This window comes from Nothobranchius furzeri, chromosome 19 (genome assembly GCF_043380555.1).
Source record: "Nothobranchius furzeri strain GRZ-AD chromosome 19, NfurGRZ-RIMD1, whole genome shotgun sequence".
Lineage (NCBI taxonomy): Eukaryota > Metazoa > Chordata > Actinopteri > Cyprinodontiformes > Nothobranchiidae > Nothobranchius > Nothobranchius furzeri.
This window is the reverse complement of record NC_091759.1, coordinates 10,721,846-10,734,946: the sequence shown is the minus strand read 5'-3', so window position 1 is coordinate 10,734,946 and position 13,101 is coordinate 10,721,846. Positions and strand designations below refer to the sequence as shown.

Sequence of the window (13,101 nt, the reverse complement as noted above, 5' to 3'; positions counted from 1 at the left end):
GTCTCAGCGTGCCTCTCTCCATGGTGCTGATCCTCTGTCTCAGCGGGGCCCGAGCGAGGAGCTGTCCATGGTGTGGTGGTTTACAACGGAGCTCAGGAACGGGGAGGTCATGACACCCCAAATACAAAAGACAAAATGAGGAAACAAAAATCCAGAAAATCACATTGTCTGATTTTAAAGAATTTGTTTGTAAATTATAGTGGAAAGTAAGTAGCACGCCGGTTCCAGATTGGTTCACACCACAGTGCACCCCTACACATTTGCAGCCATTGGTTGAATTTGCGACATTCTTTACAATCACCACATTGCAGATTTCTAGAGGATCCGTCAAACACATCAAGCAAAATCAATGTCGCAAAGTTTGCATCCTGTTTTTGGTCAGGTTCATGCACCCGGCCTGGCATACTTGTTTGTTCATTTATTTGTATGTTTTTATGAATACATTTCTAAAAAAAAATACAGTGTTGATGAGGAAATCCTTTAGAAACAACAACAAAAAATTATGATTTTTTAAAATATATGTTAGAAAGTGGACAAGGCCAAGGTTTTAAACGCTGCCCATTGCAAAAAGGCACTTTACAAGTCAGCTCAGGGTCATCGTTCTAAACAGCTGTTCGTGTGTGTGTGTGTGTGTGTGTGTGTGTGTGTGTGTGTGTGTGTGTGTGTGTGTGTGTGTGTGTGTGTGTGTGTGTGTGTGTGTGTGTGTGTGTGTGTGTGTGTGTGTGTGTGTGTGTGTGTGTGTGTGTGTGTTTTAGATGTACAAGCCAACAGATAATGGTGATGATCATAGTGATTGTGACTGATGATTGTGTGTGTGTGTGTGTGTGTGTGTGTGTGTGTGTGTGTGTGTGTGTGTGTGTGTGTGTGTGTGTGTGTGTGTGTGTGTGTGTGTGTGTGTGTGTGTGTGTGTGTGTGTGTGTGTGTGTGTGTGTGTCAAAAAGAGAGAATGAGGACAACCACACCATTAAGAGGCTAATCAGCTGCCCTTTTTTCTAACTAATTATACAGAGCTGTTTCAATTGCACTGTGGGACACCTCAGCATGCACCCAGACACTTACACACAAAGACACACACACAAAGACACACACACAAAAGCATGTAGGTTTTTTTTTATTTATCTGTTGCCAGAAACTCTTTAGTTGCATTTGGTTTTGCTGTAAATGAATTAATAACTTCAAATACTGGACTTTTTTTCTTTTTCAGATTAAAATATCTCTTTTGCACACACTTACACACATGCACACACACTCAAACTTTGTTGTCCATGCAGCTCAGGAGTCTGATGAAACTGGGTGAAATTCACTCAAGATGTGTGTGCTTGTTAATCAATTAGGTGTTAATTAAGGAGCAGAGAGGTGTCTGGGGTCCAGATAAATGCTCCGCCATGGCTCCACTCACAGTCTCTGTTGACTGAAACCTTAATGAGATTATCTTTCAAATTCAGTTTCTTTCAGCTAGGGTTACCCATCAAGGGTAAATCCAGATGCAGACATGATCGTTCACGTTTACAGTTAATGGCAGAAGAACAATTAAATGGTTTTACAGGAAGAAAACACTGATTTCATCACTTAAAATGTATTCTGATCAAATTAAAAATGGTTTAGATCAGTTTCCTAGATGACTTCCTGTAGAAATTACAAGAAAATAATTTGTAACGTGGCATTTTTTTCTATAAAACAAAAAATGTTAAGAGAAAGGAGGGAAATACCAGCACTTATTAACGATATATTTTTTAGACTTTAGTAACAACAAATCAGATTTATTCTCCACTTCTAACAAAGCATTTAGAATAAGAGAGAAACCTGTCTGCATGACAGCTTTAACTGCACGATGTAGATCAGTTTGACAAGTCGAGGGTTAAGTCTGGTGCAAAGTCTCGCAGAGTGAGATCCCAGAGTGGGGATTACTCATGTTGTGCGAACCCACCAGGACATCTGAGTCAAAGAAAGAATCTCATTCTGCAGCAGGAACAACCCAAGTATCTGACATTGGAGTAAATCTTGCCTTCTGAACTTGGCTTAAAGGGATGCCTCAGGGCCACCCAAGCCAGGCCTCACTCTAATCTTCATCAAAAGGAAAGTTCAAGCTGAATTTTAAAGGTAGAGGTGGTGTCTGCCTCTTGAACTCCTACTCTGTACAGAAGAGTCTAGCAATACAGCTAAATACGTACCCTCCTATTGTAAGGTTAGGACATGTAGAAGTTACAAGAAAGTGAACATGTATGAGCTATGAGGTCTTCGAGACGTGATGACACTCTGCCTTTTAAATACTTTATCAAGTAGAAAAAGGGAGAATTTTAAATGGTGTTCTTGATTTAACATAGCCAATGATAACAGGTTAAAGCAGAAAAATCCTGCTGAGAATCATCAAACCAGAATCTGCAGTCTCATTTCATTTGCTAAATATTTCATGCAAATTAGAACTCATTTTGAAAGTGTTTTCAAAGCCTTCTTTTGAAAATTATATACATATAAAATATAGATGTATCTATTCAAAAACCTGCACTTGAGGTTTAACCTTTTGTTGCTGAGTTTTGGATTGTTAAAGCACGTCTGTCATTGGGACATGACCGATGGTGACAAAGAAAAATTATGAGGAAGTTTTTAAACGTTTTAAAAATGTTTTAACTTTCCTTGATGAAGATTTGCGGTTATTGTTCTGCTGAAAATTAGAGCGAGTTTACACAATCTGCACAAATCTTCACTAGACAGGCAGAAATCTGAATTTGTGCACAAACGTTTCAATCTGATGGTAATTTTATGCAAAAATGTTGTACATAACGTTTTAATGTAATTCTAAGTGACAGCTGCTATATTTTCTCTAGGGATGTTTGTTATCAGGTTATCTGAGTCCTCGTTAGTTACTCACACAGATGCTGTACATGTGGGGTCCCACCTCATCATTTAAAAGAAAACTGAATCACACCTCTCCTGTCATACATTTTTTAATTTAAACATCATATGTGCTAAATATGATAGCTACGTCAATTTAAATTAGGCCAGTTGTGCCAGCCAAGTACAAATATCTCGTGGACTGTTCCTGGGATCTGTCTCAGAGAAGTAGCGTGAGAGTCTGATGTAAAAATATAAGAATGTAAAAGTTCTGTCATTAAAAAAAGTAAAAGCTGGCATTCTGTTAAGGCAATGCAAGGCAGCTTTATTTATATAGCTCATTTCAAACACAGGGGCAATTCAATGTGCTTTACAATTAGCATTAACTCGTTCGCTGCCAGCGTTTCTCACCGTTTTTACTGGTTTTTTAAGAGTCACAGAACGTTGTGTGCTAGGATGATGTAGACGCCAAAACAACCAAAACAAAGCGGAGACTCACCTCTTACATCAGGAAGAATCCGCGCGTTTCGACAACAATAGACTACAGTTTATTAGCTTGACCCTCCTAGATTCAGAATTGACAAAGATCCTGGGATGAGATGCAAAACACCTTCATGAAATCAAAGAAGTCCTGTTGCCTTCATTCGAACCCCCTTTGGATTGCCATGACCTGAATGACTGAAAACCTTCACCAGCACATAGATCTGTGTGTTTTTTTTTTCTGACCTGAACATTTTCCCATCAATTTTCTATCAGTGTATACAGGAAATAGTGTTAGACCATTTTCATCATATCATAATACCATCATATCACATTTCAAAAATAACAAGTAAAAAACAGCGAGTGTGTGCTTCAAAGCAAACTAGATCAGAAACCAAGCCCGTGGTCCTCTCTTCAGATTGTCAAGATGTTTTGGACAGAGTCCCGATAGTGTGGACTGTTATAAAATGGTCTAAAATGTATTTAGCTTAAAATTAAACCAAGAAGTCTCATTTGAGTTAAGACCTTGTGATAGGTAATTTTTCATTTATCCCATATTACCTTAAAGGACGACACAGAGAGAGAGAGTGGATTATTCGTAATGTCCATGAATTGTCATGCGAGAGCTGGGTGCAGAAACCCCCTCCATGGAGCAAACCAGGCCCCCTCTGCTCCTGGGGAAAGCCTTCAGCTCACCAGCTCTGCATGCCCGTATTCTCCACCAAAATGTTAGGTACTTAAATGTGGGTTAATATTTAATCTCCATAACCCTGAAACCTGAAATTAACACACATGACAACAAGGGAGACATTTTACCCTGAGTCCCCAAAATAAAGGAGAGTTAACGCAGGGAAAAACCTCCTCCGAGACTTTTCCCACGTCACTCCCCCGTGTTCTCAGTTCGTCAGGGGCTTTATTCAAAGGATGGAGGAGAAGGCGGGGCCTTCTCAGGTTACAGAGGTACAGAGTTTTCACAATCAACATCCTTGCTCAACCTTTCATGAACAGCCACAGTTGGCGAACACAGAGATTCATGAAGTGTTAATAACACAAAATGGGCATCTTTTAGGCCTCAAAAAGGTACAATTATAAAAATACCCAACACCTTGTTTTTGTTGGGTATTGCACACACCAAAGCTATCACACTGTCAACAAAATAATGGAACTATCCACCAGTATACTTTATGTATTGTCCTTTATATTAACAGTACATGACAGTGGCAAAAACAAAAAAAGTAACTTTTTTTCACTATTTACTTAAAATATTTCTATTACTTTATCTGTAGTAAACATAATGAGATAAAAGCATTTGGGTCAGACAGCACAACCATTTAAAGTGATTACTTTTCATTAAGTTGATCAAAAATGGTCCGTGTTATCTGAATAAATATTGATATACATCAATAGCAATGTGGTTTGCATTTAAATGGGCCTCATCCTGAAATCCCGTCAGATCCTGATTCCAGCTAAACAAGAGCAAAAGCTTGAATTAAAGCTGTAAGTACCACACCATCCTATGAGCCCTCCACAGTAACAATTCACTGTTAAACTCGTAATCCATTCTGTGGCAGCTACACACTCAACATTGACTCCTCTACAATAAAAATCAATATTTCATTAACTGCTCTAGAACCTCAGCAAAAGTGGATGAAACTAAGTTTCTGCCTTTAATCATTGGTCTCATTGCATCAGATTTTGGAACTTAAATGTGGACACAACGAAGTCATGCTCAACGCCACAGAAACAACCATGGAAATTATGAAAAAACTACAGGCTGATTCAATATTTTAAAGCAGTGTATCGATTTTTTTGGAAAAGTTCTTGTTAACATTTATTGTTTCTCTTTTGTGTGTTGCAATTCAGACTCCAACTGCTAGGTGGCAGCAGTTGTTACCATCTTCAGTCTGACAGAACAAGATTTTGCGATAATACTGGACGAGTCTTGGACAGGTCTTTTCAGAGTTTTCCAATTAAAATCAAATTAATCAATTAAAAATTAAAGTGTTTAAAATTGTAAATGGCATTTCGTATCACAACATATCGTACCGCGGTCCCTACAAAACTATGAGACATTGTATTTAAAGAGAAAAAATATTTTACAGCCATGCTTGATAAATGTCAGACCTTTAGAGTGAGGACATCGCTAGAGAAACATCATGGAGCGTTGTATCGAAACAAACCCAAAGAACAAATCTCTAAAAGGATCAGACCTTATTAAGTGAAGATTAAAATTAGAGTTCATGATTTAATTAGATGAAAGAGATTTAGAAGGTGGGTCTTCTGCCACATCTGACGTAAAACTACCAGAAAAAAGCATCACACATGCTGGTATTAAGACTAGTTTATACTTCTCCGTCTGTAAGTGTGCACTTACATGCACATAAATTGAGGGAAACATTTTTATTTTATATTTCTTTTCAATTCATTGTTGGTGTTGGTGTGTCAATGTTACAAAGCAATTCTCCACCAGGACAGCAGGGGGCACATATCTTTTTCAACAGGTCTGCCTACCATTGCAGTGACATTTCTGATTTATTTACTTCTGCTTGTAAATGTAAATATTTTGATGGAGGTGTGAATTTGAATTTAAATTTTAGGATTTTTAAGTTGATATTGAAACAAAAACTATATTGTGAGGTTCTGGGGCTGCTTTGCTGCTCCAGGGCCTGGGATAATTGCTATAATGGATGGAACCAGGAATTCTGCTCCCCTAACAGAAGATCTTGAAGGAGAATATGTGACCAGAACATTCATGCAGAAGGACTTTCCAATGAAGCAACACTTTTTGAATGCCGCTGTACAGCAGGCCAAAATACTTCCTGAACACTTGATTTCATTTGCTGTTGCCAAGGATGTTTCGGCCAGATTGTAAATTTAGGGACACGTTCTGTTTTTACATAGATACAGGTTAGTTTAGATAACTTTATCCTTCTGTAAATTACATCATTGTTTGAAAACTGCCTTTTTATCATTTTTGTTATAGTGGCATTTTCCTAAGAGTGTATGATGCTCCGAGGTGGTGAGATGTTTAAGAACTACCATTAAGAGTCAAAGGATGGTTATCCAGTGAGCTATAAGTACTTTGTGTTATGATAGTAAAACCTGATGTCATTATATAGATGGAATATTCTGTTTTATCAATAAATGGCACGATAAACTGCAAATTATTAACATAACCTGTCATTGCCTAGTCTTTAATTATCATTAGTGTTTAAAGCCAAATGTTCCTCCTCCTCCTGTGATATGAGTGCTGGCTGCAGGGGGTGAACCGAAATCACCGTTCGAGATTATTCTTTGATGATGCTGTGATGAAACACGGTTTCAACGCATCAGCTCTGAGGTGGGAGGAAATGTTGGCATCAGAGAGAATACGTTTACAGGAAAAACATTATTCTTGACAGCATTATGTTCCTCCCAAAGTGTTTTCTGGTCATGAAAAAATAAAAACTTCTACACGATGTGGATTCCTCTGCTCATTACCGATTGTATTAGCAGGCATTAGGAAGTTATGAAAGCCGCCTCTAAATTATTGTTGAATTACTTCAAATTTGCTTTGCTGTTCTTGTTTGCTCAAACATCTAGAATATTTGCAGAGCCTAATCTTTTATTAGCTCGTGGCCTCATCATAAACTCTTCCCTTTTTCTTAATTTCTATTTCTGTTTTTTTACTAAAATGTCAGCTGATTGTTTTTATAATACACGTTACCCATTTGACTTTCCTGTTTTGTCATCTGTGGCTTTTGTGTTCTTTTCTGACCTCCTCCACCATTCCAGTTTCCCTTCTTATCTTTGTTTGTTTGTTTATTTCTGTTCCAGCACTCTTTATATTAACTCCACCAGTCCCAAAAAATTTCTGCTGATTCTGTTACTATTTACTCTATTTATACATTGGCTTTCTTTTCAACTTAATCTGAGCTTTGTGGGTCTGTGGTAGTTACTGTTACTGGGAAATAATCCTATTTGCTCTCTTCTTTGTGTCTGTATCTGTTTTTCTCACTGCAGAAAGCAGACCTGGCAGTTGCTGGCTTTACTATCACTTCTGAGAGAGAGAAGGTGATCGATTTCTCCAAACCCTTCATGACTTTGGGGATCAGCATCTTGTACCGAGTCCATCTGGTAAACTCAAGCTTCATGTTCTCTTAAACTAATTTCAAAACTATTCCAGTGATCTGAATGCTGGGAAATAAGGTTTTCACCAACCACCGTTAGCAAAGCATTTAACTTTAAAATCCAAACATATGTGGTTGCTTTGGTGTTCAAAGACATATTTCTGGACGAACAGAGAACAAAATCCAAAGGCTGACAAGTAGTAGGTGGAAGTAACAGTGGCGTCCCCAGGGGGTGGTGAGGTGGGGCCATGGCAACCACTGGAAAATTGCTAGCCCCCCAAAGGAAGGCCCACCTCTCTGCCCTCTCTTTAATAAATCACATTATATTCACACAAACCACGACTTTATATTCTCTTATAGGGACATAAATTTAAAATCCAATAGATAAATGTGCAAATATTAAATGTTGTTGAAGCTCACCAGTAAAATATATATATATATATATATATATATATATATATATATATATATATATATATATATATATATATATATATATATATATATATATATATATATATAATGTTAAAAGTTGAATTTATTTGAGAGTTTTAGCTGCAGTGTTCATACATATTGTTAAACTGAACAGCAGAGAGTTTGCACCTGTTAATGTTGCTTGCACCCCCGCCCTACCCTCCTACACCTTGGTGTGGCTGATGATGTGGCTGGGGCGACAGTGGCACAGGAGTTAAGTGTTCGCCCCGTAATCGGAAGGTTGCAGGTTCGAGCCCCGCTCAGTCTGTCGCTGTCGTTGTGTCCTTGGGCAAGACACTTAACCCACGTTGCCTGCTGGTGGTGGTCGGAGGGACCGGTGGCGCCAGTGCTCGGCAGCCTCGCCTCTGTCAGTGCGCCCCAGGGCAGCTGTGGCTACATTGTAGCTCATCCCCACCAGTGTGTGAATGTGTGTGTGAATGGGTGAATGACTGGTTGTGTTGTAAAGTGCCTTGGGGGGTTCCAGGATTCTAGAAGGCGCTATATCAAATACAGGCCATTTACCATTTTACCATTTACCATGATTTATTAAATTCCTACAGCAAAAGGCTGCGGCGGTATCAGGAGCTACCTCCTCATCAGGTGCTCTGCTGCTGGAGGCGCTGGCAGTTCCTCGACCGCTAGGGTCACTCATTCAAACGGAGTTCTCACTGAAGCAACAGGATGTATTACTACCATCAGAGAAGGGAGGGGTGGTTCTGGAGAGGGTAGATGAAAGTCTGAAAAACACTCACAGAGGGCATGCTTATTTATTTGTTGACTATTGGGGTGGGTTTAGGGGCTTATTGCTTTCAAATATTACTTTTCCTTTCAGTTTTTTTAGGAGGGCTATTAGGCTTCCCACTGAAAGCTAAAACTGACTTCATCTTCTCTTTTTGGCGAGATTGACAATATTGGTCATCTAGTGAATTTGCAGGTCATAATTTTTTGTATCTATCAGCTGTTTGAAAATGCGCAGATTTTATAAATACAAGCATATTCTGTTTGCAAACATTTTTCAAACTTCTTTAAAAATGACAGGCTGGTATTTTTGTTGTAAAATCACTTTCATTTGTATATTTAAAGGTGCAGTTTGTAAGGATGACATCATGTGGTCACATGTGGGTACCACAGTCCACGTTTTTAATCAAAAAGTCACTTTCCTCCTCCTGTCCCATGAGTTTTATGGTTATTGCGGATCAGCACCAGAAGACTATAGATGACAAGTGAAGATGAGTATTACACAGTAAGTTGATGAGTAGATAAATACAGTTAAATCTGGTTTTAGATGAGCAAGCTAACAGCAGGATGGCAAAGAACCACACTACCTGAAATGCTGGAGACAAACTACTGTAATAAGTCTTCACTACTGTAAATTATCCAAGTGTGCCAGTTCTGAAGGACTCGCTAAAGGAAGTAAAATTAAGTTTGTCACAAAATCACACAGGAGTACACAAGTTCTTTTCAGACACCACAAAGAACTAGTCGAGGGGACAGCAGCGCGGATTTGCACCCACAAATGACTGAAAGGCTCTGCCTTATAAAGGCTAAGATGTCTGGTTCTGATTCACTTCAGCTGTGCGTATGTCTTACAGTACAGCTTTGTGAGCTGTGCACACAGCCTAATACCACGATGCAAACTAATCTAAAACACAGTTTGTATTACTGCTGAGACGCCTGGACAGCTTTTAATTTCCTATAACACAACATCGATAAGACATATTATGCTGCTGAAATTGTCACCCCCTCCAATAATCAGCACCAACACTGCTAAACTTGTTTTTGATCCATATCTCATTTCTGACTTGATATATTAACATATTTTTAAGATATGAGTAACTCATCCAACTGCACTGCTTACGGCCTCTCCACACCCTAATGCCCTTGCACAGAGTGCTGAAGCTTAGTGCATATTAACCTAAACAATGCAGCAGCTACTCATTTACAGGTGCTGCAAAATGCATTGTCAGCACTTGCATTAACTTCCCTCAGGGAATAGATCACACCGGGTCCTGGCTGAATTACACTGGCTGCCCCTTCTTTACCGAATTTGATTAAACATTGTATTGATTACTTTTAAATCACTACACAGCCTGTTTCTACTTCACTCTTGTCTGCACTTCCTTGCATCTCTAAACTCCTTATTGTGCAGAAGATCCCTTAAATCAGAAAATCAATAGTTGATGAATATTCCACAGTTAGTGCTTAAACAATGGGATGCCACGATGCAAGTGTTTTTGTTCAAAATTGGTGAAAACAACCAAGTATTTTTGTTATTTCCTCAAGCCCATAAAAGACTGATTTATTAAGTGCTCGTAAAATGTTTTACCATTCCCGTGTTCTCTTTTATGTCTAAGTAGAACTTCTAAAACTGTCACAGTCGCTAATGGGTATCTTGGTCTTTTTCCTAACCTTTTTTCTTACTTCTCTGGGCGGCCAAGTTTGTAAAACTTCTTAAAGTTGTTGTTTGTTTTGCCCAAATCAATTCCTGACTTTTATTATTGAGGTAATTAAAATACATGCAACAGAGCGCAGGCTGTGAAAGTCAGATTTTTGGATTCTGAGAAAAAGAATCAAAAATCTGGTTTCACTTTATTATTTCTGTAAAAAACATAAAAAAGAAGAAAGCACAGGGAATCCATTCAGACTGAAAGCTTCAGCATAACGTGTAAAAAATGAAAAGGGTCTGTCTGATGAGACAAACCTAATAATCTGATGCAATGCAAAACAATAACTCTGCAAGCAGCTTTGTAGAGTTGCCGCAGTCTTTTCATTTCTTGGAGCTTTTAACATGAAAGCAGAAAAGTAGGATTTTGCTGGAAATTGTAAATCACAAGTCATATAAGACTGCTCAGATCAAAACTAATTATCAGGATGCCCAGCATAATGAATGGAAGGTTAAGTCTTTTATATTTATAATATGGGCTCAGTATTTAGCTATTTTACCCTTTGGTGCATAATAGTCACTACAGTGGACAGGTACTCAAAATTGTTATTTATTTATTTTTGCTATTAAGCACAGCTGTTGAAGACTTTATTGCATTTGAGCCCCTCCATTTGGACTTCGGTAAGCCAAGCCAACACATTTCATGTTCAGATTGCACGCTGTCCACTGAGGTGGACATGTAATAAATTATTTGTAAATTATAAAATTTTACAAAAAATATTTATTGAAATTTGTTTCATTCACACCTAAAGACAAATGAAAAAAACTGTTAAAAAATCATGGTTGAAAATTTCATAATTCATGCGTCTATGGGTTAAAATGCTTTAGAGTGCTCAACAAAATTTTTGCAAAAACTTAATTTTGCATCATATATTTTCTGTAATTCCCTTTTTTTCCTAAGTCTGATGACTTATATAAATAAAGGGAAAAGCATCTGTACCACTAAATTCAAAACCATGAAAAAAATTGTTTAATCTATATGAAAAAAAATTAAAATTCTGCTCAAATGGGCTGCTAAGGCAAGCCCACATTTCTGCCAACGTCCTTGTCGATTTGTTGTTTCGTGATCTGGTCCGCGGCTGGCTGCAGCTTGGTCAGAACAGGTCCAGCCCAAACCCTTCTGGTTCTTCTCTCTTTTTAAACGTCATGGAGGTCTAAAGTTTCGACCCAACTGTTGAATTTCGATGGCCAACTGAGCCATTTAACAAAAACTTGTCGCTCCCCTCAGAATGTCCTGTGCTTTAAAATCTTTTCAACACAGAAGGATCTCTCAGCCGATATACTTACTTTCTGCAACTCGGCTTTCAAAAAATGAGCCTTCTATCTGTTCCCCGTCAAAATCTTTGAGTTTGTAAATGGGCGGTGAACGATCGAGATATGCAATCAGAAACCGTGAATAGTTCATGTATAAAACTCTTATCAAAAACACGTCTGAGTTTGGAAATTCTCACGTCTCCCCCATCGACATATAAATATTGGACAATGGGTTTCCATAGACTCCAATAACACGTTTTGGAAGAAAAATGGGAGGTGGCCACACCGCCATTTTGGCCGTGTCACAGGTTCCGTCAAGCCCAGACAATTCCACAAAAGGGAAGAGAGGTGGAGCTGAGGGTGGGGCTGTAAGGCTGGGATCAACTGACGACACCCGGTCGAACTAGCTACAAGCTAACCCAAAGCTAACGCGGAGGTGGGAGCTAAGCTAACGGAGGTAGCAACCTAGCTACAACCAGAGTTTACTGTGCACAACACCAGAGCTTCTGAGTCAGAGATACGCCGGGCTGACCGCTGGGTAAAACCGGGTGGAACACAGAGGACTCTGAGAGCTCCACAAGCCGGCAGCCGCACAGCAGACAAGCGCCGCTGCGATCTGAGATGCGCAGAGCTGCTGCTGGGGAGAACCGGGTGGAAAGGTTTCCATCCAGCGCTCCAAAAGCCGGCAGCCCGCGCATCAAACAGAAGCCGCGATCAGACAGAGATGCGCCGAGCTGCGGGGAGGGGAGAACGGGTGGAAAACATCTGTCTCCCGAGAGCTCCACAAGCCGACATTCGGAGCCCAGCTCCACCAACGTGTTGTATTTCAACCCATTTTCTAGAGTGCAGCATTATGTTAAATGCACTGGGTTTTACCCTATTACATTTACATTTCATGGTTAAACAGTACATGTTAAAATCTAAGCTCAGCTCGGCAGTGACCTAAAATACATAAATATAATTTTACTTACCGAAAAATATGAAGTGGAGACTCCTTGGACGCCCTATTAGTGCAATTAATGCCACAGCAAGTCATTTTGTCCAACAATTGCACAAATAATATCCAAAAATGAACGCACAAACGCTACAACAGATGGTCAAGTTGAGAGACTGAAAATGCCGGAGCAGTTTCCAAGCCAGACCGAGGCTCTACTGAGACCTTTCCATGGAGCTAGCTCTGCGCTCACGTGGGTCTGATGCTCATTAATTATACAGAATTTTAGGCTTTTAATACACTTAAACAGAAGAGTGAGAAAAAAAATTCACCCCCCTCAGAGTTGTCATGAGTGTAAACTAGATCATTTAAACTAAAAACATGTTTTGGTACCAGGCTGTAAACATGTTTATTTCTGCTGTGAAATTGGTATTTTTAACATGGGAGTCAATGAGGATTTGCTCGCTTCTGACACCAGCCCCCAGTGGATGAGGGTGGAACTGCAATTTATTTCATTTCCGCATTTGCTTCAATTTGTCACCCACATTGTGGGGGCTTGGTCTCCCTTTTTAAAC

At 39.2% G+C, this 13,101-nt stretch overlaps 1 protein-coding gene across 1 annotated transcript in view; it reads left to right on the top strand.

The window, feature by feature from the left end:
• LOC107394580 (glutamate receptor ionotropic, kainate 5) overlaps positions 1 to 13,101 on the top strand; it is a 323,717-nt gene that overhangs the window by 278,121 nt on the left and 32,495 nt on the right. The window contains exon 15 of the mRNA XM_070547633.1: positions 7,315 to 7,428. Within this exon, the coding sequence (XP_070403734.1) occupies positions 7,315 to 7,428 (114 nt within the window). The remainder of the gene's footprint in view (positions 1 to 7,314; positions 7,429 to 13,101) is intronic.